Raw genomic sequence first — 27,434 nt, 5'->3', positions numbered from 1 at the left:
ATGCAGATTATACAAATTATGTTTGAAGGCAGTCTCCATTAATGTAATGCCTGCCTTATTCAAGACCTTATCGTCAGAGGACCAGGGAATAAACCAGTCTGCCTCTGGTAGGAACTGAGATTTGGAGCAGTACATATTAATGTCATTTCCTATCCTGGCGTTGAAATCACCTGCCAGCAGGATATCCATGCCAGGGAGTTCTAGTTCAGCCTTCTCCAAACATAGCTCTAAATCTTCCCAGATTTGTGACGACTGGGGAGGGGTGCCCATGGGAGGGATATATATATATTAAAGCAAAGGAAACCTCCTCCATCACTGCTAGAAATGAGTAAGATTTGTAAATTGTTACTCTTCACCCACTGCTGTTGCCGGACCTTGCACTTTAGCTTGGTAGAAATAAAAGTGACTAAACCACCACTAGGTCGGCCTCGGATATTTGGTTTTATCGCAGGGGTAACAAAGGCTTCGTATCCCTGTAAAGAAGGGATATGGAAATCTAGACACCATGTCTCCTGTAAACATATAATCTGAAATTTTGTAAGGAAGTCCAGAAGGTCGACATCACCCTGCTTAGATAACCACCCCGCCACATTCCAAGATAGAATGTGAAAATAGGGTGATGGTGGAAATAGTGGCAGTCAATCTCTTTTCCGATGGTTTGAGGCTCCTGGGTTAGGCTCATCCTCTTTCCGCGCTGCTTGGTGATTCCAGGTTTGAGGTCGCTGGTCCCTAGGTAGGTGTGATAACTTTAACTGAGGGGCCAATAAGTTGATATGGCCCAGGGGATCTTTGATGACACTATTGTAAATATCAAAATGTTCAGCTGATTTTTCCAAAGCATGGGCTTTGCCGACCTGTATAGGTTGTAAAGATAGCAGGTCAACAGCTGTATCTTGCGTCGATGCTGCTAGCAGGTCAGAATTTGACAGATGTTGTGAATCTTGATTGCATATTGGGCTTAAAATAATGGAAGCCTCCAAATCCGGCATCGAGGCATATGAGGACGAGAGCATTTCAGACTAGTCTTGCTTGGGTAGTCCTATGTCAGGCTCGTTGCACGTAGAGACCAGGGTACCAAGTGGGTGTGTGTGTAGGAAATCAATTAAATCATTTGCAGGCAGACTTGCCACTTCCTGTGGGGTAATAGATTTGCCCTTGTTTGGGGTCCCCGGCTCCATTCCCCCGTCTATTTGTTCTCTGTGGCACACAGGCCCAGCATCAACACAGGCAGCGTCTATCCTGGTGCATAGCGGTGTACAGGTCAGATTGGCGAATACCCTTGTAAAATAGATGTACCATTTTCTTGTACGGTTTTTTTATTTTAGAATCTTTACAACGAGATGGACAGATCTAAAGTTAATAACCATACGTCTCATATAAGGTCCAGAGGGCAGCCATGAGATGTCCACGATATCTACGGGGCGTAGTGTCTGCCCCAACAGTTGGGTCAGGGAATTTGTGACCGAGTGTTTATCCACCCATTTGTTATAGTTCAAGGGGTGATTTCCCACCAGTACTGCAAGTTTGCTGTTCTGGAGTTGCAGACTTGAGTTTTGGACTTGGTTGGGCAGGCATCTTACTTGTTTTTGTGCAAGGTTGGCCTGCATACTAGAGCAGGGATGAGTGGAGTTTGCAATATTGTTAAGCTGAGGAAGTGAGGGGGGGGGGGCGACTGAACAAGCCAAAGACTTTTTCAAGCTTCTTTTCGATCCCATCCAGCCTTTTATATAAGTTGGTGATGGTATGTGTTATCAGCTCAATCTGGCAGATTAACAGTTCCAGTGCCTCTCGGTCCTCGTTTAACTGGGCTGGTGACTGGGATAGTTCAGGTGAAGTTTTTTGCAGGGACTCATGAGTCTGTTCCTTCTGTTCCTTCATACACAGGCTCGGGGCTAGTTGTGAGCCATCCACAATGCCGGCAGGCTCCTCATGAGTAGTACTGGGAGCAAGGACATCATAACTGTTTGCAGTAGGAAAGTTTCCACAGATCTCATTTAGGTCATTGTCAGGCAAGAAATCCCTGATGTTTGTCTGTTTTTTGGCAATGCTCGTAGCTTCATTGGAATGCTGCCTGCAGCGTTTCTTCCCTCTCATATCGGCAAAAAAATAAGGAGAAAATTTCTCAAAACCACAGGGTCAGGGCAGGGCAGGTTGTGCTGTTAATGAGCCCTGCTCCCTTTAACAATCTTTATCTATAGCATTTTCTTGCAGATTTATGGGAGAAGTAGGAATAATCTGAACCTTAAAACCATAACTCTTCTAAAATAAACGCCCTAAGGCATCTTAAAGCCCTTAAAAACCCTTCAAAGCAGAAAGTAAAAACAAAAGCTTTACCAAGCATAGAACAAGGCTACTGTTCACGTCGCCATCTTTTCTCTACTGCGTGTAGAAATTCTTGCCGAGACCAATTTAATTTGTTCTGTGAGTCAATTCGTTTTGCTAAAAATTTGTCTTGTGGATCCCATAGGAATGCATTGACCTTTTTTTTGCCGATAGGAACGCATTAATTGAATTTCAATGCATTCCTATGAGAAACCGTGATTCGCTAGATGAATTTTTCACAAAACAAATTCATCTTGCGAGGCAACCTACAATCGCAAAACCCATTCATCTAGCAAAAAATTTGTCTAGCAGGGCATTCGTCTAGTGCAGTACCACTGTATTTAGATCTATATCCTGCTTTTTGACAAACTTTTTCCAAGTGACTACAGTACTAGTTCATTTTACTACCGTAAAATAATGATGCTAGAATAATGGAATCTGCAGAAATATCTACAGAAAATATCCAAGTAAGCAGTCATGGGGGAATCCATCACACTTGTTGCAATTTTTATGAGATATTCATTCAGACGTGGCTCCATTCTTGTCACCCTGTTAGCATCATTGATTGAAGTTCTCACTGCCCACATAGTGAAGAGTTTCCACAATCAAGGGCGGAGATCACCTTAGTGGGGTGTGCCACCCCATTTCAAAACCACACCAGCTTAGTTGGAGGTGTGGGTGTACCTAGCCATTAAGGAGGCACAGCAATTGCAGGACACATTTTCTTACATGCTACTGCATTTCACAATGATGGGTTACGGCAATAGCAGAGTGTGATGGGGCACTGCTGCTCACCTGACCTCTGACTGGTCACATTGCTGCTGCTTAACAGGCGGTAGAGGGGGGAAGGCAAGTTGGGAGTGAGGTCAGCATGGTATAAACAAACAAGCAGGATCACTGGAGTAGCTCCATTGATGTGTTTAAATCACACCCACCTTGCCACCATCTTCCCCACTCTCTCTATACCTCCAGATACGTAGCAGAGATGTGATGTACCAGAGGTCAGATGAGTGATACAGGCGGTAGAGGGGGGAAAGGCAAGCTGGGAGTGAGGTCAGCATGGTATACGTAGACAAGACGAATTGGCTCCATCAATGTATTTGAATCACATCCACCTTGCCACTATCTTGCCTGCTTTCCCTCTACCTCCAGATAAGTGGCAGTGATGTGATTTACTGGGTGAGTGGTGCTCCCCACAAAATCCTCAGCTGCTGAATTACAGAAAGTAACCCCCCTGCCCCAGTCAGATATCTGCTGCATCATGATGAGTACTTTGATCCTGACTTAAAGTAACCAAGTCAAATACCAGGAATGATTTATCCCCCTTGTACAATTTTGAAGCAGTTATTTCCCATATTCTTTCTGTTCCTTTCACAACCATCTTACCTCCATAATGAAGGAGCAACTGGCTTCTCCTGAATAGGCTGCACCAAGGAAAGGAAGGAAAGGGAAAAGGGAAAAAGATAAAAGAAACGTGATCCTTTTGCAAGCCCTCATTTTCTCAGTTGCTTCCCTATACAATGCTACTAGTTCTAGGCATTCAGGTGTGTTGAGATAGACCATTTGGCAATTGGAGCTGTTGCATTAGGATGGATGCGGCAATTTCAGGCTGTGCAATTAAAACTGATAAAATGGCAATCTGCCCTCTGCCAGCCCCTTCACACTTATGCCATGGGGATGCCACTGCCTACCAGTTTCCTCCTCCTCAGTTTCTGTTGCCATTGTAGTACTCAGCATGGATGAAGACTAGGGGCATAACTACAATCAGTGGCTCTGGGTTTTCTTCCGGTTGCCATTCCTGCCTTCTGCACTACCCATCCCAACAGGTGCCTTTTTTATTTCCTCCACCCACATGCCAAAAGAACCTTTACCTAGTCAGCCTTTGCAAGGGCTGGTGGGCTTCTGTGGCACATTTGCCTTGGCTAGTTTCATATCACTTTCATGTGGTGTTTTTTTAAAAAAGAAATAAACATTAATACCTTCTTCCAATGATGTTGTCTTCTTGTTTCTTTAAAGGTGCAAGGAAATTTTTATGTGAGGGGAAACAATACATCTGTCAGCAAGGGTTGTTTGGCTACATTACCCCATGGTGTCACATAATCTTGGTCAGATGCCTCCATCAGCAATCTAGGCACCCTATTCTATGCTGACTGGTGCTTCTTCAGACCCGAGAGCAGCTCCACAAAGAACACATGACAGTAGTACAGACTCAAGTTTCCAACCAACGCATGGACCACAGTGCTCAGGTGAGAAACTGGCCCTGCAGTTGGTTCCTTTTATGATAAAGGTAATTCATCAAGGCAACAAAGGCTGATTCAGGTCTGAATTCTGGTCTGAACCTAGAATTTAATGATTCTAGAAAATAATTTTCATCCAGAAATGCCTACAGTTGCTCCACAACCACACTTTTTCTGGTTTCTTTTACTTTTCTACTACTCCTCGTTATAAACATCTTTTTAATCATCCAATCTGGTATCGACTAAATACCCTATTTCAAATTTTCTGGATTTACACAAGACCTGCTAAGCTATGTATTTGTCTTGAAATAGTTTTCAAGACAAATACATAGCTTTTCAATGGAAAAGTTCGCTTCAGGTGAAGTACGCTTCAGTTTAAGTACTCCACAGACCATCTGCAAGGCATTAATCCACTTTCCATTACTTTCAATGGTAAAGTTCACTTCAGGTTAAGTACAGACTTCCGGAACCAATTGTGTATTTAAACCGAGGTACCACTGTATTCCAACATTTTACACTACCATTCTTTGTTAGCGGGTACTATACTTGTTCTCCAGCTTTGTGTCAATAAGGTTCTAGCTGCAGTAGTGGCATAAAGTAGTAAACTTATTTGTTTTTTTGGGACCTCCGCTGTTACCATCCCCAAGTGTAAAATCTCATGTTTTGGGGATATTTTTGAAGTATCTTTTAAAATTTATTGCGGGACTGACAGTTTCCAGATGGGGGCAGTGAGCAAGTGTGCGCACTCATAGATTCAGGAGCGTCTACAAATTTTATAGACTTGGAGTTTGTGGAGTGGCTGGAGTTGGCCATGCAGAGGTTGAAGCCCCCTCTGGAAGTATAGAGTACCAACGGGCAGACCATGCTAGCTGCGTGTGTCTCTGAGGCCACAATGCCGATAGGCCTGGGGTTGCTAGGCCACCGAGAGACAATCACATTCCACATCAGAAGGTTGGCAACTCCCCCTGTGGTGCTGGGAATGACGTGGCTATCCCAGCATGATCCTGTGATTGCTTTGGGAGAAGAGATCCATAACCTTTGCCTCGGCGTATTGCCGCCTACACTGCCTAGGTGGAAGGGGGCCAGAGAGGGCAGAGGTCGGAGAGGAAAGAGGCTCTGGGACCCCTCACGGGGGACGAAGGACAGTTACCCCCACCCTATCAACCCCTATCAAGATGTGTTCTGTGAGAAGGAAGCTGATAGATTGCCACCCATAGGCCTTATGACTGCAAAATCGAATTGCTGCCCACCAGTCGTCTTTATTCCATGTCAGAAGCAGAGTTGGCTGCACTGAAGGAATTTCTGAAGAAGAATTTGCCGCACAGCTTTATCCATCCTTTTAAGGCTCCTGGGGGTCCACCTGTGCTTTTCATGAAGAAGAGAAACAACTCTGAGCTGCGCCTCTGCAATGATTAGAGGAGGCTGAACCAGCTGATGGTGCCCAATTGCTACCCCTGCTACATATAGGGAACTTGCTGGAGTGGTTGAGGTCAGCAAAGATCTTCACAAAGCTTGACTTGAGGAGGGCCTATAACTTGATAAGGATAAGAGGAGGAAATGAGTGGAAGACCACCTTTTGTACCAGATACGGCAGTTTTGAGTATTTAGTCATGCGTAAGCTAACTCCATTAGAGCAGAACTACAACATTTGGGAGAAGGAATTGCTTGCTATATGGGACAATCTGGAGATGTGGCGACACTTCCTGGAGGGGGCACAACATCAAGTGGAGTTGCGCACCGATCACCATAATTTAGAACACTGGCAGACAGTTTGGCGTCTTAACCTGAGGTAGATACGGTGGGCACAATCCTTTGCCAGATTCAACTTCAGAGTGCAGTATGTGGTGGGCCCTCAGAACCAAAGAGCATATGCTCCTTCACGGAAACTGGAGTATCTGGAAGAGGAGGCTACCCTAGTGCTGAGGCACATCCTCAGACTGGCTACGGATAGCAGCGGTCTCAGCAGCAGATGCTCAATTTCCAGAAACAAACTGCCGAGGATGAGTTTGCAAGGGGGAACATAGAGGCAATACAGAGAGGGGATAGTGCTGCATGTGGGATGCAAAGGGTTAAGTGCAGTCAAGTCACAACAATCCCTAGATAGTCCTCTTGGAGGACTGAGGAGGAACACATGACTAAGCCTAGTTTCCTGTTCCTCCAAATAATAATAATAATAATAATAATAATAATAATAATATTTATACCCCGCCCATCTGGCTGGGTTTCCCCAGCCACTCTGGGCGGCTTCCAACAGAAACATTAAAATACACTAATTTCTTAAACATTAAAAGCCTCCCTAAACAGGGCTGCCTTCAGATGTTTTCTAAAAATCTGGTAGCTGTTTTCCTTTTTGACATCTGATGGGAGGGCGTTCCACAGGGCAGGCGCCACCACCGAGAAGGCCACATGCTAATTGGATGGGAAAGGCGGTAGATAAATTCTGAAGCAAGCAGCCATTTCCCTCTCTTGGACTCTGACTCTCTTACTCTCTCTTACTCTTGGACTCTTGGATTGCAGTTACTCTCTCTCAAGGCTTCCAGCCAACAGAGAGAGATGAGATGGAGTCTCACTTCTTATAAGTGAACTTCACAATGTATATATTACTTTTTACCTAAGCAAGTCTACCTCTTGAGTATGCTGTATCTCAGGAAGATTGTAAGTAAACATCTTTTATACTTTTAAGAGCATTGTGTCGTGTGTTTTCTTTTAAGAGGGACAAAGGGGAAACACCAGGAAAATACACTTTATTTTACAGGCTTAAATCAAGCCTGCACTAATGCTTTTCTGCTGTGCATTTTGCAAAAGGGGAATGTTTTTACTCTGCTAAAGTTTGGTGCTTGCTAGCGCAAGTGGGGATAGGACATATTAAACAATATCTCCTCATCCACATTCCTAAACATTCCCACACTGCAGACGGCTTTCCTGAAAGAGGTGGATTGTTGTATAAGGGAACAGTGCTATATGTCGCAGAGGAGGAGCTCCGTGCCTAGGTTTTGAAGCAGTGTCATGACAGACCCATTGCAGGGCATTTTGGGCAGTACAAAACCTTATTCCGAGTGACGACTGTTTTGGTGACCAATGATGAAGGGGGAAATGAAGGAGTATGTGAAGGCGTTTGAGACTTGAAATAAATGAAAGACAAGAAACTGACAGGAAATTAATATGGGAAACAAGTAAAGCATACATGAGAGGTTATGGGATTCAACAAAATGGGAAGGATTAAAAGGGGAAAAGGGGAAAATATAATGGAGATGAGCAAACAAATAAGAGAGAAAGAGAAAGATCTAATAAAAAAAATCCAAGAAATGAAGAATTATTGCAGCATATTAAAAGATTGCAAGCCCACTTATCTGATTTAATAAATAGTGAAGTTAAAAATAAAATTATTTGGACAAAACAAAGATACTTGGAACAGGCAAATAAACCCGGAAGAATGCTAGCTTGGTTGAATAAAGAAAGGCAAACTGAAAGAGTAATAAATATGATCATAGATGAGGGTAAAGAAATTACAGACGACTGGCAGATGAAGCTGATAGAATTCATGGAATTGTCTGAACTGACTGGGAGAATCCGAGATCGGGGAGAGGAGACGGTGGAAGAAGATTGGAAGAAATTTAAGATTTATCTGGAGAAGAAATATAAGATTAAAAATGGATAATGAGGGAAGTGGAAGTACAAAGAGGCTGTAGAAGCAACTAGATATAGTAAGAAGGGACTATGTTTAAGTGAATCAGAATTACTAAAATTTTCAGATCCAAATAAGATTTTGAAATATCGGGAAGGAGTGTGTAAAATGGATCAATTAATATTTTATAATAAGTATTTTAGAAGAAATGGTATAAGAAGAAGAGAGCGCTATATTAGTCATTAATAGAAATGTGGAGGGGGGGGGGGAGGAAGCCAACAGAATAAGAATTATATATGATATTGTTTTAGAAATACTTTTTTCTTTTTTGTTTTTTGCTGTTGGGGTTTTATTTTTGTATTCCTTTTTTGCATACCCTCCTTTTTCTTTTTGTATCCTTTATAAAATCAATAAAAAATATATATATTTTAAAAAATGATAGCACTGCCGAAAAGTTTGTTTTTATTTTAAAACATCCCTATAATAATTGGAACAAAGTATCTTAAGGACTGGCAAAAAGATCTTGTGGACTTCATATGGCAAGGGAAGAAAGCAAGAATAAAAAATGAAATATTGACAGGCCCAAAAGAAGCCCTTCCAGACCTGAAAAGATAGGTTTCCAGACCTGAAAAGATAGGAAATGAAGGTTTTGCCCTTCCAGACCTGAAAATATACTTTGAGGCAGCCTGCTGGACCTGGTTAAAAGAATGGCTAACATTAAAAACCAAAATTCTAGACAGGGCAGTCTCGAGCAGGTCGGCCGCCCTGGCGCTGAGGGGCAGGGATCACTCCGGCGCCCCCGCCCTCGCAGGGCTCAGCATGGCTTCCGTGCGGCTTCGGCGCGCAGCGCCCTGCCTACCAGCCCGGTGCCCTGGCGCAACCGGGACTCTACCTAGAGCCGGCCCTGATTCTAGAACTGGAAGGATGGAATATAAAATATTTGGTTGGCATGGGTACCTGATATATGAGAAGAACAAAATTCATTAAGATTTTAAAAACCATCTAATAAGGAAAGCCCTAGTTGAAGTATGGGAGAGAACAAAAGAAAAGGTGATAGACAAAGTCCCCTGGTGGATATCTCCCCTAGAAGCAAATTCTACCTTAAAATGTAATAAAAAGGAAGTGTGGTTAACTTATAGAGAGATAATAGAAAGTACAATTGGAAATACTAAATTAAAGGAATATGAAGAATTCAAAACAAAGGGGATAAGTTGGTTGGAGTATTTTCAATTGAAGGCAACATATGAAAAAGACATAAAAACAAGGGGGGTTGGAAATAAAACCACAAGATTTGAAAAAGAGGTTCTTCATAATAATGAAAAAAACCACTCTCTAAAATGTGCAGGCTTTTAGATAATGCAGAGTCAGAACAAGGCTGACGAGAAGTTTCATAGAGAATGGAGTAAATTTGTAGACTATGGTAGGACGAATTACAAAAGAATGAAAATGTTGGCGGTTATGAGTTAAATCCTATATTTGTGATTTTAAGTGAAACCAGAAATATGCGAGAGGACGGAACTAATTTACCTGCAAAGGGGGTGGGGGTGGAGGGAAGTCAGAGCTGGGGAAAGCTATGTACTGTTTTGATCAATGTTTAATGTTTAAGCTGTTAAAAATTGGAAAAATCAATAAAAATTTAATGGTTAAAATAAAATAAAAAATAAAAATAAAATTATACATTTAAACTAAAAAGAAAGAAAGAAAGAAAGAAAGAAAGAAAGAGGGTCAGTTCCGATAGAGGAACACAGTTTACCTCCCAGTTTTGGAGGAAACGAATGTAGCTGCTGAAGGTGTAAGTCTGCCTCGCATCAGTGTGGCACCCACAGACCAATGGAAAGTCGGAAAGGACGAATGCAACCTTGCAATAGTATCTGAGGTGTTATGTGAACTATCAACAGGATGATTGGGTCGACACGCTGGCTCTAGCAGAGTTCGCATATAACAGCGCTGTACACTCATCTACACAACAGTCTCCCTTTGCCTGCCTGGGAAGACACCCCCGCGCTTCTCCAGGACAGGAAGACAACATGTCAGTCCCAGCTGCGGAACATCTGGCAGAGGAATTGGCGGCTCTACACAGCTTACTACGAGAGCAGTTGGAACAGGTGAATGACGCATATAAGAGGGAGGCAGATAGAAAACAAGGCAAGGCGATAAGGGTGGGGGACCAAGTGTGGCTGTCTACAGAAGATTTGCCTACAAAGGGATGGTGCCAGAAGTTGGACCCTCAGAGGGTGGGGCCATTTGAAGTAGTGGAACAAATTAGCCTGTGTCATTCAGGCTTTGTTCGCCCACCTCCATGAAGATACACTCTGCATTCCAAAGGTCCTTATTGTCACCCATGAATCCTGCACACCCGTATCAAGAGCCCAAGGAGAAACCCCCACCCCATAACCAATCATTGTGGAAAGTGAAGAGGAATATGAAGTGGAACAGTTGCTGGACTAGAGGGGAAGGAGACTGCAATATTGAGTATCTTGGAAAGTTTATGGGAAGGAAGAAATTTTTTCAAAAGGTTATGGGAATTAGGAAAATTCTTGGGATGATTCCAAAAATGTGCATGACCCTAGGTTACAGTTAGAATTCCACCGCAGGTACCTCAGCAAGCCCAAACCAAGAAGGGTAGAGGGGGGGGGAGCAGTCGAAGAACATGGCAAAAGTGAGGGTGAGGGGTGGGCATAGTAGGGAACTCTCAAGAGGAGGAAGAGAAATAAAAAAATTCCTTCAGTAGCACCTTAAAGACCAACTAAGTTTATATTTTGGTATGAGCTTTCGTGTGCATGCACACTTCTTCAGGTATCTGCTTCGACTCAGACCAACACAGCTACCTACCTGTAACGAGGAGGAAGAGAGTGAGGATGACTGGTGGGAAAACAGACAGGGAGCCTCTGGAGGAGGGGGGAGCAGGAGCAGGAGCAGGAGGACAATTATAGGGGAGGGGGTAGTGTTGTGAACACACCAGCCCAAAGCAAAGACGTACTGCCTGAAATAGAATGCAGGCAGACGCAGAGAGCAGAGAACCTTGCATACTTCTCAGACAGTTGAACAAGGGGGGTTGTCAACCCCTCCTCTTTCGAGAGCTGGCAGGAATGCAGCTTATCTGCTTCGGCAGAGCGGGCTGGAGAGCAGCCAGCTCTCGCAAGAAGCACAGTCATGCCCAACACAAAGGAGAGTGAGCAGTTCCAAACAGGATGAGGAGGCAACTAAGACCATTATTCCCAAAACTAGTTGAAAAGGGAACTTCAGGATATTCTTCAGAAACTGGAAGGGCTCTTCAGAAGGGTCAACTTGACTGTGATGAACAGATACTCCAATAGAGAGGTTGGAGACTAATTGCTGCTTGCAACAAATCCACCAGTTAAGTAAGTCTTGTGTCCTGTTTTCAAGCTGGATGCTGGTCCACACCTGACAAAGGCACATGGGCACAGCAGCGCTGTAGGAAGGGGGGGGCAGTCTGCCCCGGGTGTCATCTCAGAGGGGGTGACAAAAAGGCACACTGCGGATTGGCCCGCTGCCATGCATGATGGATTGCCCCGCAGCCACACATGGTGGATCATCCCGTCCACCCACCCCCACGCAGCTTGTTCTGCCCATGCAGCTAACTACGCCACTAGGGCACAGATCGCCCATTCCAGTCTTCTTGAAGCAGCACCACTCCCAACGCCCTATTGAAGGTATTGGTCTCCACCACCACCAGCTGCCGGGGGTCGGAATGGGCTAGATCAGGCATCCCGAAACTGCGGCCCTCCATATGTTTTAGTCTACAACTCCCAAGATCCCTAACAAACAGGAACAGTGGTCAGGGAAGATGGGAATTGTAGTCCAAAACATCTGGAGGGCCAAAATTTAGGGATACCTGGGCTAGATACTCCTCTGATGTGAGTACGGCCTTGAGTTGCTCGAATGCCTGCTGACCACTGCTGTCCACAGGAAGGGTTTTATTTTACCCTCAGTCCGTAAGAGGCGCTGTGAGCCTGGAGTAGCCAGACATGAACTTGTGATAGTAGTTCGCGAACCCCAAAAACCTTTGCAAGTCCTTCTTGGTTTTGGGCTCCTTCCACAACACTACCACCTGCACCATGGCCAGATCCATGTGCATTCCACTCACCGTTATACGGTACCTGAAGAACTCTACTTCGTGGAACTGGCATTTCTCCAACTTCATGTAAAGGCAATGCTCTCTCAGCCTTCGTAGCACCTCCGTCATGTGACGTACATGCTGCTCTGGGTTCTCAGAATAGATCAGAAGATAAGAAATGACATGCGTGTCCACCAGATTTCCCAATACGTGGTTGATGAATGCTTGGAATGTCACTGTACCTGACTGCAACCCAAAAGGCATGACCAAGTAATCGAAACTGCCGTAACTGCAGAATGTTGTCTTCCAATCATCTCCCTCCCTCATACGTACAGTCGCACCTCTGGCTAAAAACGCTTCAGGTTACAAACTCCGCTAACCCAGAAATAGCACCTCAGGTTAAGAACTTTGCTTCAGGATGAGAACAGAAATCATGCTCTGACGACGCGGCAGCTGCAGGAGGCCCCATTAGCTAAAGTGGTGCTTCAGGTTAAGAACAGTTTTAGGTTAAGAACGGACCCCTGGAACTAATTAAGTTCTTAACCAGAGGTACCACTGTATCAAATTGTACGCCCCCCCCTTAAGTCCAGCTTTGTGAAAATCTTTGCAGACCACAACCTCTCTAGCAAATCCCCAATGGGGTAGCGATTGGGCACTATGATGCGGATAATCTGGTAAAAGTCCACACATCTATGCCAAGAAAAAAAAGGGCTGACAATAATATTTATATTACAAGCAGTACCCTTAGTTGGGAACCAGGTGGCACTGTGGTTAAACCACTGAGCCTAGGGCTTGCTGATCAGAAGGTCGGCGGTTCGAATCCCTGTGACGGGGTGAGCTCCCGTTGCTTGGTCCCAGCTCCTGCCAACCTAGCAGTTCGAAAGCACATCAAAATGCAAGTAGATAAATAGGAACCGCTACAGCGGGAAGGTAAACGGCGTTTCCATGTGCTGCTCTGGTCTGCCAGAAGCGGCTTTGTCATGCTGGCCACACGACCTGGAAGCTATACGCCGGCTCCCTCGGCCAATAATGCGAGATGAGCGCGCAACCCCAGAGTCGGACACGACTGGACCTAATGGTCAGGGGTCCCTTTACCTTTTTACCCTTAGTTAACCACCAAATGCCGAGGGATCCCTATATAACACCAAGTATTGCTGCTTTTTGTTTTATATATCCTATTGTTTTCTTTTTTAAAAAAGCATTTTATTAAATTTTCAAATAAACACATTAAACAATAACAAAACATTCAACAACATGCAACAACAAACACAACAACACACAATAAACACAAAATTTTCTCCTTTTAACATCTATCTCAAATTCACCTATCTCAAATTCCCTATGTTCTGCCGAGCTTTGACTTCCCTCCCTCCCCTCTTTTGGTTTTCTTGTTGTTGTTGTTTAGTCGTTTAGTCGTGTCTGACTCTTCGTGACCCCATGGACCATAGCACGCCAGGCACTCCTGTCTTGCACTGCCTCCCGCAGTTTGGTCAAACTCATGTTCGTAGCTTCGAGAACACTGTCCAACCATCTTGTCCTCTGTCGTCCCCTTCTCCTAGTGCCCTCAATCTTTCCCAACATCAGGGTCTTTTCCAGGGAGTCTTCACTTCTCATGAGGTGACCAAAGTATTGGAGCCTCAGCTTCACGATCTGTCCTTCCAGTGAGCACACAGGGCTGATTTCCTTCAGAATGGATAGGTTTGATCTTCTTGCAGACCATGGGACTCTCAAGAGTCTCCTCCAGCACCATAATTCAAAAGCATCAATTCTTCGGCGATCAGCCTTCTTTATGGTCCAGCTCTCACTTCCATACATCACTACCGGGAAAACCATAGCTTTAACTATACGGACCTTTGTCGGCAAGGTGATGTCTCTGCTTTTTAAGATGCTGTCTAGGTTTGTCATTGCTTTTCTCCCAAGAAGCAGGTGTCTTTTAATTTTGTGACTGCTATCACCATCTGCAGTGATCAAGGAGCCCAAGAAAGTAAAATCTCTCACTGCCTCCATTTCATCCCCTTCTATTTGCCAGGAGGTGATGGGACCGGTGGCCAGGATCTTGGTTTTTTTTGATGTTGAGCTTCAGACCATAATTTGCGCTCTCCTCTTTCACCCTCATTAAAAGGTTCTTTAATTCCTCCTCACTTTCTGCCACCAAGGTTGTGTCATCTGCATACCTGAGGTTGTTGATATTTCTTCCGGCAATCTTAATTCTGTCTTGGGATTCATCTAGTCCAGCCTTTCGCATGATGAATTCTGCATATAAGTTAAATAAGCAGGGAGACAATATACAACCTTGTCATACTCCTTTCCCAATTTTGAACCAGTCAGTTGTTCCATATCCAGTTCTAACTGTAGCTTCTTGTTCCATATAGAGATTTCTCAGGAGACAGATGAGGTGATCAGGCACTCCCATTTCTTTAAGAACTTGCCATAGTTTGCTGTGGCTTTTGCATGGTCAATGAAGCAGAAGTAGACGTTTTTCTGGAACTCTCTAGCTTTCTCCATAATCCAGCACATGTTTTCCAAACTTGCTGGCATATTGGGTGTAGCACGTTAACAGCATCATCTTTTAAAATTTTAAATAGTTCAGCTGGAATATCATCACTTCCACTGGCCTTGTTATTAGCAGTGCTTCCTAAGGCCCATTTGACTTCACTCTCCAAGATGTCTGGCTCAACCACACTACCTGGGGTGTACGAGACCTCCATATCTTTCTGGTATAATTCCTCTGTGTATTCTTGCCACCTCTTCTTTTTTATTATTATTATTATTTTATATTTTTTTTAAAGTTTTTATTGAATATCCATCATCATACAATTAAACATAAACAATAAGCAAATAATCTATAAACCAATGAACATAAATAAATAATAATCCGTAATAATAATAACAATAAATAATAATAATAATGATGAAAGAAAGAAAGAAAGAAAGAAAGGGAAAAAAGTTCACCAAATACCAATCACCCCCCGCCACCTTTCCCCCCTCCCCCACAAACTTGCCTCCTTTGTTTACTCGACTTCTGTTTTCACTTCTAGTCCAATTTTGTAAGTATAATCAATCACATATATTCTGTGCATGCATTCTGTCTTTCCTATATTCCTCTATCTCTCTTATCTTATACCTCCACTCTTTATCTTTTGTATCCCTTCATATCTTTTTATTCTAAGCATGTGAGTATGCTCTATTTTAAATAATTTTTTAATATATTCATCATAACATTCCCATTCGCTTCTTAATTTTTGTTTCGATTGATTTCTCAAAGCTGCTGTCAGCTTGGCAATTAATAGATACTCACTAAGTTTATTTATCCACTCCTCTTTTGTTGGTGTTTTGGATGTCTTCCAATATGTAGCTATTAGAACCCTGGCTGCTATGCACTCATATAAAAACACTGTCTTATTCTTTAGGGGAATCTCTTCACTTAATAAACCTAATAGATAGATCTCTGGTTTTTTCTTTATCGGTTTTTTCATCATTTTCTTTAATTCTTCATGAATCATTAACCAAAACTTTTTTATATCTTGACAAGTCCACCACATATGTATGAGTGTGCCAGGTTCCCCATTGCATCTCCAGCACAAGTTATTTTTTAATTTATATACTGTGGCCATCTTTACAGGTGTTAAATACCACCTATGATACATTTTGCTGAAATTATCAAAATGTATCATAGGTATAAGAAGCCGTAAATCTTATATCCTGCTTCCACAATTTCTCCCATTGGTCAATTTGTATTACCTGATTGAGATCTTGGGACCATTTAATAATTGATTCTGTCGTATCTTCTTGAATTAAATCCCACCCCAGTAGGAGATTATATGTTCTGGATAACAGATTACTTTTATTTTGAATGACTTCTCTTTCGAATAAAGAATTTTCTTTTGCAAAAGCTATCTTTTTGTCTGCCCTAAATATGCTAATCAACTGTATGTATTGCCAATTGCTCATACTATAACATTTTAATTCCATATCTTTCTGGTATAATTCCTCTGTGTATTCTTGCCACCTCTTCTTGATGTCTTCTGCTTCTGTTAGGTCCTTACCACTTTTGTCCTTTATTATGGTAATCTTTGTACAAAATGTTCCTTTCATATCTCCAATTTTCTTGAACAGCTCTGGTTTTCCCCATTCTGTTGTTTTCCTCTATTTCTTTGCATTGCTCGTTTAAGAAGGCCCTCTTGTCTCCTTGCTATTTTTTGGAAATTTGCATTCAGTTTCCTGTATCTTTCCCTATCTCCCTTGCATTTTGCTTGCCTCCTCTCCCCCGCTATTTGTAAGGCCTCGTTGGACAGCCATTTTGCTTTCTTGCATTTCCGTTTCCTTGGGATGGTTTTCGTTGCTGCCTCCATCCATAGTTCTTCAGGCACTCTGTCCACCAAATCTAAATCCTTAAACCTGTTCCTCACTTCCACAGTGTATTCATAAGGGATTTGATTTAGATTGTATCTTACTGGCCCAGTGGTTTTTCCTACTTTCTTCAGTTTAAGCTGGAATTTTGCTATAAGAAGCTGATGATCTGAGTTACAGTCAGCTCCAGGTCTTGTTTTTGCTGACTGTATAGAGCTTCTCCATCTTTGGCTGCAGAGAATATAATCAATCTGATTTCGATGCTGCCCATTTGGTGATATCCATGTGTAGAGTCGTCTCTTGTGTTGTTGGAAAAGAGTGTTTTCTTTCTGTTGGAAAAGAGTGTTTTCTTTGGTTTTCTTATCCACTCTTATCTCACAGTTACTTTACTCCCTCTACTTAAAGTCATTTCGTAGGATTTATTTCAGTCCTGCAAGTGTCTTTAAACTTCTACAATTCCTCTCCATATAGTCCACAAATTTACTCCAGTCTTTTTGGAACTTTGCCTCTCCCTGGTTTCGGATCCTGCTAGTCAGCCTTGCTAGTTCCGCATAGTCCATCATTTTTGTCTGCCACTCTTCAATCGTCGGTAACTCCTGAGTTTTCCATTTTTGGGCTAACAAAGTCCTAGCTGCGGTTGTCACATACATAAATAATACTTGGTCTCCTTTTACAATCTCCTGTCCTATATGTCCCAATAAAAAAGCCTCCGATTTTTTGGGGAAAGTGTATTTAAAAATCTTTTTCAGTTCATTATATATCATTTCCCAAAATCTTTTAATTTTTTCGCATGTCCACCACATATGATAAAATTCACCATCCTTCTCTTTACATTTCCAGCATGTTTTACTACTCATCCTATACATCTTAGCTAATTTTACTGCTGTTAAATACCATCTATACATCATCTTCAATACATTCTCTTTCAGGGCAGTACATGCAGTAAATTTCAATGTTTGATTCCACAATTTCAACCACGCATCGTATTCAATATTGTACCCAAAATCTTTTGCCCATTTTATCATCACATCTTTTGTCAATTCATCTTTCGTATACCATTCTAACAACAAATCATACATTTTTGACAACAAGTTTGTTCTGCCTTCCAACAATTCTATTTGAAATTTGGACCTTTTATCTTCAAAACCTATTCTTTTTATCATTTGTAAACACATCGTTTACTTGGTGATATTGCAGCTATCCAGTCAGAAATTCTTTAATTTCATCATAGGGGTTCAACTTCCATCCCTTTTCTGATTTCATCAGTATCTCCTCCTAAGTGGCCCTCCTCCCCTCCATATTTATTTTTTTGACTGTTAACACCTCCACTGGTGAAATCCACCATGGGGTCTTCGTTTCTAACAGTGATTTGTTTCTTTCCCACACCTCATATAAAGACCTCCTTATCACATGATTTGTAAAACCTTTATGAACTCTTTTTTTTATCATACCAAAGATATGCGTGCCAACCAAATCTGTTGTCGTATCCTTCGAAATCTAATAAATCTGTATTTCCCAATGTTATCCATTCTCTTAACCAACAGAGACAGGACGCCTCATAATATATCCTCAGGTCTGGCATGGAGAATCCACCTCTTTCTTTTCTATCCACCAAAATTTTATATTTTATTCTTGGCTTCTTCCCCTGCCAGACGAATCTCTGCAAAACTTTTTGCCATTCTCTGAATTGTCCTGTTCCCTTTATTATAGGTATCGTTTGAAATAGGAATAACATTTTGGGTAATACATTCATCTTGATTGCTGCTATTCTTCCAAGGAACGACAACTTCATTCTATTCCAAATTTCTAAATCTTTCTTTATCTCCTTCCACACTAATTCATAATTGTCATTAAATAGATTGATATTTTTTGCTGTCATCCATATTCCCAGATATTGTACTTTTTTCGCCACTACGATTCCATGTTTCTGTTGTAATTCCTCCTTTTCCTCCATCTTCATATTCTTAAACACCATTTTCGTTTTTTGTTTGTTTAACTTAAATCCTGCCAACTGTCCAAATTTCTCCATCTCTTCTATAGCTTCTGCAACGCTTTCATTGGGATTTTCCAAAGTTAAAACTAAATCATCCGCAAAGGCCTTCAATTTAAACTCTTTGGCACCTACTTTAACTCCTTTAATTGTTGAGGTTTCTCTTAATCTATTCAGTAATACTTCCAGGACCGTGATAAATAATATGATAACAGGCATCCTTGTCTAGTACCTTTTGTGATTTCAAAATATTTTGTTAAAACGTTATTTATTATCAGTTTTGCACTTTGCTCAGAATATATTGCTTCGATTCCATTCAGGAAGGATCCTCCCACTCCCATCGATTCCAGGTTCTTCTTCATAAACTGCCAAGAGATATTATCAAACGCTTTTTCTGCATCTATAAACATTAATGCTGCAGGTTTATCTATCCTGGTCTCCAGATATTCTATTACATCTATAATATGTCTAACATTGTCTTTTAGCTGTCGACTAGGGAGAAATCCTGCTTGATCCTTATGTATTATCTCATTCAAAATCTCTTTCAGTCTCCTTGCCATTATGTCTGCAAAAAGCTTGTAATCATTGTTCAATAATGAAATTGGTCTATAATTTTTCACATCACATCTAATCCATCTGAACCTGGTTTTGGAATCAATGTTATGTATGCTTCTTTCCAAGTATTTGGGATCCTTCCTCCTACAAGTATGTTATTCATCACTTCAACTAAAACTGGTATCATTTTTGCCCATTTAACACTTTATAGTATTTTGCTGAAAGTCCATCTGGTCCTGGGGCCTTGCCTTGTTTCATTCTCTTTATTGCATTTTGTATTTCCTGTATTGTTATTGGGGCATTTAGTTTTTTTCTTTCATTTTCTGGAATTTGCTTCAATTTATGTTTATCCAGATATTCTTTAATTTCTCCACCTTCCTTCTTTCCTTTGCTATATAAATTTCTGTAAAATTTTTGAAAAGCTTTACTGATTTCCTTTGGGTCTTCCGTCATTCCATCTTCTGTTTTAATTTTATTAATTGTATTTTGATTTTGATGTTTCCTCAATTGCCAAGCTAACAGTTTTCCTGTTTGCTGATTCAAAGGTTTTTTTTTGTCTCATTTGTTTTATTTTCCATTCTATCTCCTGGTTTACCAACATGGAGAACTGCGTCTGTAGAATCTTTATGTTATTTTTGATTTGCAGATCCTCTGGATTTGCAATCAAATTCTTCTCGTTCTCCATGAGGTATTTCAGGATTTCCTCCTTTTTCTTCTCTCTCTTTCTCCTCAGGAAACTGTTCTTCTGTATTAGAAAGCCCCTCATCACTGCCTTACTTGCATCCCACACCATATCCAATCCGGTATCTTTATGTAAATTCAAGTAAAAATAGTCCTTCAAGATTTCTTTAGCTTTATCCACAACTTCCTTTTCATCAAACAGATCTTCATTCATTCTCCATCTGAAGGAATTTTGATCCTTCCCTCTCATTTCCATGAATGTTGAATTATGATCAGATAATGTTCGTGGCGTAATCTCACTTCGTGCTACCCTGGGCACTAGTTCTTTAGAAATCCACATATAATCAATTCTTCCCGAACTCTGATTTGGTTCTGAGAAAAACGTAAATTGTTTAGTCGTCGGGTGTTTTAACCTCCAAATGTCCACTAGGCCCAGGTTTTCTATTAAATCAAAAAGGACTTGGGCAACTTTCCTTCATTTTCCCTCTTTTTTGCCCTTTCCAATTCTGGTACCGCCACTCCATTAAAATCTCCCATCAACATTATCTTTTGATCCATGAATTCTGTCAATCTTCCAAGTTCTTGAAAAATTCTGCTTTGTTCTCATTTGGTGCATAAATTCCCACAACAATCAGTTTTTCTCCTTGCGATGTTATCTGTACAGCAATCACTCTTCCCTCCTCGTCCTTTGAGATCAGTTTCGGGTCCAATTTCTCTTTTATATACAGAGCTACTCCTCTGTTTTTATTTACAACTGAATTCATGAATTCTCTACCCAACCCTTTATTGATTAAAATATGTCTATGTTTTTTCGCCACATTTGTTTTTTGTAGGCAAATTACATCCAATTTTTTCTTCTTCAATACATGTTCAATCTTATTTCTTTTAACTTTATCGTTTAGTCCATTCACGTTCCATGAAAGCTCTTTAAGTGCCATTTTCAACTTCAACTATCAAAAACTTGATTTAGTCTTGGATGGGTATTTTATTAATATCCTTATTTTCTTCCTCTTCCTCTTCTTCTCCTGATTCTTCTCCTTCTTCTTCTCCTTCCTCCCCTTCTTCTTCTTCCTTATCTTCTTTCTCACCCTTTTTCCTCCTCCTCCCTCTCTGTGGTTTTGGCTCTGCTTCTTCTTCTGCTGTTACTTCCACCAGGACTGCTAGGCTGGGTTCTAGGACTCCAAGATATTTATCATACTTCCTTAGAAATTTCCCAATATCATGCATACTTGTTAAAACAAATTTCTTCTCTTTATAGTAAAACATGGTCCCTTCTGGGTATTCCCATCTGTGTTGGATTCCATTTTTCCTCAATAATGACACCATTGCTTTATATCCATCCCTTTTACGTAAAAATCTTCCTGGGATCTCTTTAAACACGATCATGGGTCTTCCATTGATGATCAATTTATTGGTAAAACTCAGTCTTAATATCTCGTTCCTCATTTCCATTGAATTGAAAATGACCAAGCAGTCTCCAGGCGCTTTCCTTGCTTTGGCCTTGCTGATCTTACTTTAATCCTAAAAGCATTTACAATGGTTTTACTCACTTTGTCATCTGTTTTCTCCATCCATTTCGCCAATTCTCCAATTATTTTTGCTTTAATATCCTTATCTTGCTCTTCAGGTATCTCTCTCAATTTCAAATTCATCTGTTTTTGCTTCATCTCCATCAAAACCAAATTATCAAACATTTGTTCATGTGCCATATCCAATTTTGCGACTTTTTCTTTAACTTTATCTGTTTCTTTTTTAACCTCCTTTATCTCCTTCTGATTCTTCTTCATCGTATCTTCCATTGTTTTGGATCTCACTGATAAATCTTTTATCTTCGTCATGAGTTCTCCCACTGCTCCTTCAATTTTCTTATCAATTGTTTCTTGTACTTCCCCTAATTTTTTCTCCATACGTTGTTCATTTTGCCTAAGTTCATCTTTAATTTTATGCTATAAAACATCCTTGACTTCCTCTTGTTTTGATCCTCTTCTGTCACTTGGTGTACCCATCCCTTTCTTTCCCTCCTTGCCATTTTTGCCTTCCTTTGATGCCATTCTCAAAGTCAAATTATGGCTGTAATTTCAATCCTGGTAAAAAAAAAATACCTAATTGCAATACCAGATTGGCCCCCAGGTGGAGCTCTAATAGAAAATTTCTAGTTTCAAACAATTTTACTTTTTCCCCACTAGATGGCACCAAACCGTTCTTTCTCTCCCTCCCTCAGTCATTTTCGACTTTTAACCCAGCTAAAAGCAAGGAGTCTATTGTTTATTGTCTAGTTTTTAAAACGTTCTCAAAACTTCAGCCACTTATTGGCCTAATCCACAGCATTACCTGTACAAAAAGAAGCCAAGTCCCACAACTCTTCAGCCACTTAAAGTCTTAATCCACAATAATAGGGGGATACTATAATCCAAGCCAAAACAAATCCAATACATATATATATATATATATATAGAGAGAGAGAGAGAGAGAGAGAGAGAGAGAGAGAGAGAGAGAGAGCGCTCTTCATGCAAATATTTCCTATTGTTTTCTTGGCCTAGGGTTTACTTTTGCTATGTCTATAAGCAGCTCATAAGTGTTTCTGCAGCCAGTTTCATTTACAGCTGTACAGTCCTCTGAGTTACCAATAACATAAAATAAATGCCAGAACCACAACTAGGAGGGGAAGGGCAGAAAAAGAGGGTTTCTATTCCAACCATTGAGGAGAACAAAATAGTAGTAGTAGTAGTAGTAGTAGTAATAATAATAAGCAGATCTAGTTTTTATAATTCATAGGTGACATGCTTGGCAGGGGAACAGAAAGTTGTCAGAAGGGAGGAGCAAGAGGGAAAAACAATCTCAATTAAATTGTGCAAGAAACCATTAATTGAGAAAAAGAAGGGGGAGGGGGGAAAGGGAAAATCCAATATATATGAAGCTACACAGTCTGAGCAGGCAACACCTTGTCAGTCAGCCACAGGCACCAAGCCAGAACAATATTTAAATTCTTAAATATGCCACCAGTCCAGAGAGGGAGGGAAAATTCGCTGATACATAAAAAATGAGCAATAATCTGGAGGGGGGCAGTATACAACCTTAATTAAATTGCCCAAGAAACCATTAATTGAGAAAGAGAAGGGGGGAGGAATAAAGGGGGGGAATCTAACTTACTAAATTAATAGCAAAAAAAAAAAATCCAACATGCCCAACAGGAAAATGGGAGGGGGTGGGAAATGTTTCAGAATAAATCTTGTAAAATATAGAAGAGTTGGATTGAGGCTTTGAATCCAGGGGGGAGGTGTATTAAAGTTCGATTTTTTTCTTTAAAAAGAAAGCTTTCAAAGGTCTTATCCCCCTTCTTTTATTTCCAATAACAGACTTTCTTTGTTTCCTTTTGGGGGGTGCTTGTTTCCTACGAGCTGCCCCCAAATGCCAAAAAGCAGCGGCCTCAGGGCAAACCAGGAAATCCTTTTCTCTCCCCCCCCCTTCAATTCCTGAAAATCTGGAGGACAGCTTCTGAAGTTTGTTCATCTGAGATATCTGAATACATGTGTCAGGACTTTTAACGCCAATTACATTATCAATAATAATAATAATAATAATAATAATTTATTATTTATACCCCGCCCATCTGGCCGGGTTCCCCCAGCCACTCTGGGCGGCTTCCAAAAAAAAAACAGAAATTCTAAAATACAGAAATCCATCAAACATTAAAAGCTTCCCTAAACAGGGCTGCCTTGAGATGCCTTCTAAAGGTCTGGTAATTGTTCTCTTTGACCTCTAGTGGGAGGGCATTCCACAGGGTGGGTGCCACTACCGAGAAGGCCCTCTGCCTGGTTCCCTGTAACTTGGCTTCTCGTAATGAGGGAACCGCCAGAAGGCCCTCGGAGCTGGACCTCAGTGTCCGGGCAGAACGATGGGGGTGGAGACGCTCCTTCAGGTATACCGGACCGAGGCCGTTTAGGGCTTTAAAGGTCAACACCAACACTTTGAATTGTGCTCGGAAACGTACTGGGAGCCAATGTAGGTCTTTTAGGACCGGTGTTATGTGATCTCGGCGGCCGCTCCCAGTCACCAGTCTAGCTGCCGCATTCTGGATTAGTTGTAGTTTCCGGGTCACCTTCAAAGGTAGCCCCACGTAGAGCGCATTGCAGTAGTCCAAGCGAGAGATAACTAGAGCATGCACCACTCTGGAGAGACAGTCAGTGGGCAGGTAGGGACTCAGCCTGCGTACCAGATGGAGCTGATAAACAGCTGCCCTGGACACGGAATTGACCTGTGCCTCCATGGACAGCTGTGAGTCTAAAATGACTCCCAGGCTGCGCACCTGGTCTTTCAGGGGCACAGTTACCCCATTCAGGACCAGGGAGTCCTCCACACCCGCTCGCCTCCTGTCCCCCACAAACAGTACTTCTGTCTTGTCAGGATTCAATCTCAATCTGTTAGCCGCCATCCATCCTCCAACCGCCTCCAAGCACTCACACAGGACCTTCACCGCCTTCACTGGTTCTGATTTAAAAGAGAGGTAGAGCTGGGTATCATCAGCATACTGATGGACACCCAGCCCAAACCCCCTGATGATCTCTCCCAGTGGCTGCATATAGATGTTAAAAAGCATGGGGGAGAGGACAGAACCCTGAGGCACCCCACAAGTGAGCGCCCAGGGGTCTGAACACTCATCCCCCACCACCACTTTCTGAACACGGCCCAGGAGGAAGGAGCGGAACCACTGCATGACAGTGCCCCCAGCTCCCAAGCCCTCTAGACGGTCCAGAAGGATGTTATGGTCGATGGTGTCAAAAGCCGCTGAGAGATCCAGCAGAACAAGGAAACAGCTCTTACCTTTGTCCCTAGCCCGCCGGAGATCATCGACCAGTGCGACCAAGGCAGTTTCAGTCCCATGATGAGGCCTGAATCCTGACTGGAAGGGATCCAAATGGTCCGCTTCTTCCAGGCGTGCCTGGAGTTGTTCCGCAACCACTCGCTCAATCACCTTGCCCAAGAATGGAAGATTTGAGACTGGGCGATAGTTGGCCATATTGGCCGGATCTAAAGATGGTTTTTTAAGAAGCGGTTTAATAACCGCCTCTTTCAGCGGGTCTGGGAAGGCTCCCTCATGGAGAGAAGCATTTACCAACCCGCGAAGCCCATCGCCCAGCCCTTCCTGGCTAGCTTTTATAAGCCAGGATGGGCAAGGATCAAGGAGACAGGTGGTTGGTTTCATTCGTCTAAGCAGCCTGTCCACATCCTCGGAGGTAACAGATTGAAATTGATCCCACAAAACTTGACTAGACAGGACTCTAGCACTCCCCCGCCCCGGCCCTGCTCCCACGGTGGAGTCTACCTCTTCCCGAATCTGAGCGACTTTATCTGCAAAAAACTTTGCAAAATCATTGCAGGAGATCATGTGGCCCGTACTGGGCCCGGATGGAGCAGGTGGTTCCGCTAAATTGCGAACCACCTGGAAGAGTCTCCTGCTGCTGTTTTCTGCAGATGCGATGGAGACGGTGAAGAAGGTCCTCTTCGCCGTCGCCATTGCCACTTGGTAGGCTCGAAGTTGAGCTCTAGCCCGTGTCCGGTCTGATTCAAAATGAGTTTTCCGCCACCGGCGCTCTAGCCGTCTCAACGACTGTTTCATTGCCCTCAGCGCCGGGGAAAACCACGGGGCTGTCCGGGCTCCATGCAATCTGAGAGGGCGCTTCGGAGCCAGACAGTCAATAGCGCTGGTTAACTCCGCATTCCAGCGGGCCACCAGGGAATCAGCTGAAAGGCCATCGACATGGGATAAAACATCCCCTACCACTCTTTGGAAGCCAATTGGATCCATTAAGTAGCGGGGGCGGACCATCCGAATCGGTCCCACCTCCCTGCAGAGGGAAAGGGTTGCGGAGAAGTCCAGTTGCACCAGAAAGTGATCTGACCATGGCACTTCTTTTGTTTCGCTTTTACTTAATGTCAGATCACCAACATCCATAGAGGTAAACACCAAGTCCAAGGCATGTCCGCGGCTATGAGTTGGGCCAGACTTATTCAGGGACAGCCCCATGGTGGCCATGCTTTCCACGAAGTCCCGAGCGGCTCCTTGTAAGGTCGTGTCGGCATGGATGTTAAAATCCCCTAAGACAACCAAGCTAGGTGTCTCCAGGAGCACATCCGACACGACCTGAAGCAGCTCGGGCAGGGAATCCTTGGTGCAGCGGGGAGGTCGGTACACCAAAAGGAATCCTGTACTGCCTCTATTGCCCAACTTCCAGAACATGCACTCAGAGAACTGGGTCTTCCCAATAGGACGCCTGGTGCAAACTAATGACTTCCTAAAAATCACTGCAACCCCCCCTCCCCGCCCAGATGGCCTGGGTTGCTGTGCATAAGAGAAACCTGGTGGGCAAGCAGCGCCAAGAACGGGCCCATCGGCTTCCTCCAACCAGGTCTCTGTCACACATGCCAGGTCAAATCCTCCATCCACAATCAGGTCGTGAATGGCGGTGGTCTTATTCATCATCGACCTGGCATTGCACAACAGCACCTTCAGGTCATGTGGGTATCCCTTGCTGATTCCAATATCCGTCCGGTCAGGACCAGACCTGGAGGCAGGGATAGTCCTCAGACAACGACTAAGTCTGCCTCCTCGGTAATGACATGGTCTGGTCTTAGCGTAACTCCTCCTCCTACCCGTGACCACTGAGATCGGTTGTTCCAGTGCACACCCCCCTGTGGAATCTGCCCCAGCCATTTTGCTTGCTGGGACCCCCTCCCGGGCAGCCCTGACCCCTCCCCTTAAAAACAAAATAAAACCTCTGTAAAAAACAGCAAAGAACTCAACAAAAGAAGAACACAACAAAAGAAGAAGGAGTTGCTTCTCATTATAATCCTAGATGTGAAGCATTCTTTGTAGTCCATAACAAAAATAAAGGTGGGTTGTTTGGGACAAAATAAATATCCAGTCCTCACCTTTCTTTTCATGTTTGCTTCATCTTTTATTCTGTTAGCCCATCATCCCTATTTTTACACAAAACAGCATACAGGACCATTGGAAAGACAAGTAAGTTAAATACCGGTACCTTGGTTGATATCAGGCAATAAACATTTTAATAATATAGAATGATATTTTTAAAAGAATATGTATTGTACAAAACTTATGAATCTGATTGCAAAGAGTTGAGAAGAGCTGACTGAATATCTTGTACTGTATCTCTTTACCCAAGCCCACATATATACTTCCTCTTTGGGGTGTATTTATTGCAATTGCTAAACACTGAGAATGTCAACTAATTTCAAATTTGATATGGTGTCGCTTTCCTTCGGAATCTTCTTCCATTTCATACACAGGGCTGACAAAATGGCTGTATGATAAAACTCGATGTATATTCCTTCCCATTTACGGAGGGTTTCCAGTGAAATTGAGGACATTTATTGGAGAACCTATCCCATATGATCCAAATATAACCGCTGTAGAGCTGGCTGAAAGAGTAAGTCAACTCTAAACTTGGAAGTTTAAAAGCAGAATATTTCTTTTCCACTTCATTTTTCTCTCTCTTTCAGCTCTAAATTGTATTGTACATATTGATTTCCTCATTCTATATGACCAGATATAGGGTTCATTATATATACTTTTGT

At 42.4% G+C, this 27,434-nt stretch overlaps 1 protein-coding gene across 5 annotated transcripts in view; it reads left to right on the top strand.

The window, feature by feature from the left end:
* The first annotated feature begins 6,728 nt into the window (after positions 1-6,728).
* LOC132592581 (uncharacterized) overlaps positions 6,729-27,434 on the top strand; it is an 83,443-nt gene continuing 62,737 nt past the window's right edge. For 2 of the 5 annotated variants that reach the window (XM_088675508.1, XM_088675507.1), the window contains exons 1-4: positions 6,729-7,214; positions 10,083-10,289; positions 26,807-26,859; positions 27,147-27,286. In XM_088675508.1, the coding sequence (XP_088531634.1) occupies positions 7,194-7,214; positions 10,083-10,289; positions 26,807-26,859; positions 27,147-27,168 (303 nt within the window). In that variant the 5' untranslated portion in view covers positions 6,729-7,193 and the 3' untranslated portion in view covers positions 27,169-27,286. Of the gene's footprint in view, positions 7,215-10,082; positions 10,290-26,682; positions 26,860-27,146; positions 27,287-27,434 lie in introns of those variants that run through there. The other 3 variants (XR_015951494.1, XR_015951495.1, XR_015951493.1) reach the window with 3 other exon arrangements.

The sequence above is a fragment of the Zootoca vivipara genome, chromosome 8, assembly GCF_965207765.1.
Source record: "Zootoca vivipara chromosome 8, rZooViv2.hap1.1, whole genome shotgun sequence".
In the NCBI taxonomy this organism is placed as follows: domain Eukaryota; kingdom Metazoa; phylum Chordata; class Lepidosauria; order Squamata; family Lacertidae; genus Zootoca; species Zootoca vivipara.
Note: the sequence above shows the minus strand (reverse complement) of the source record. Positions and strands in the feature narration are given on the sequence as shown.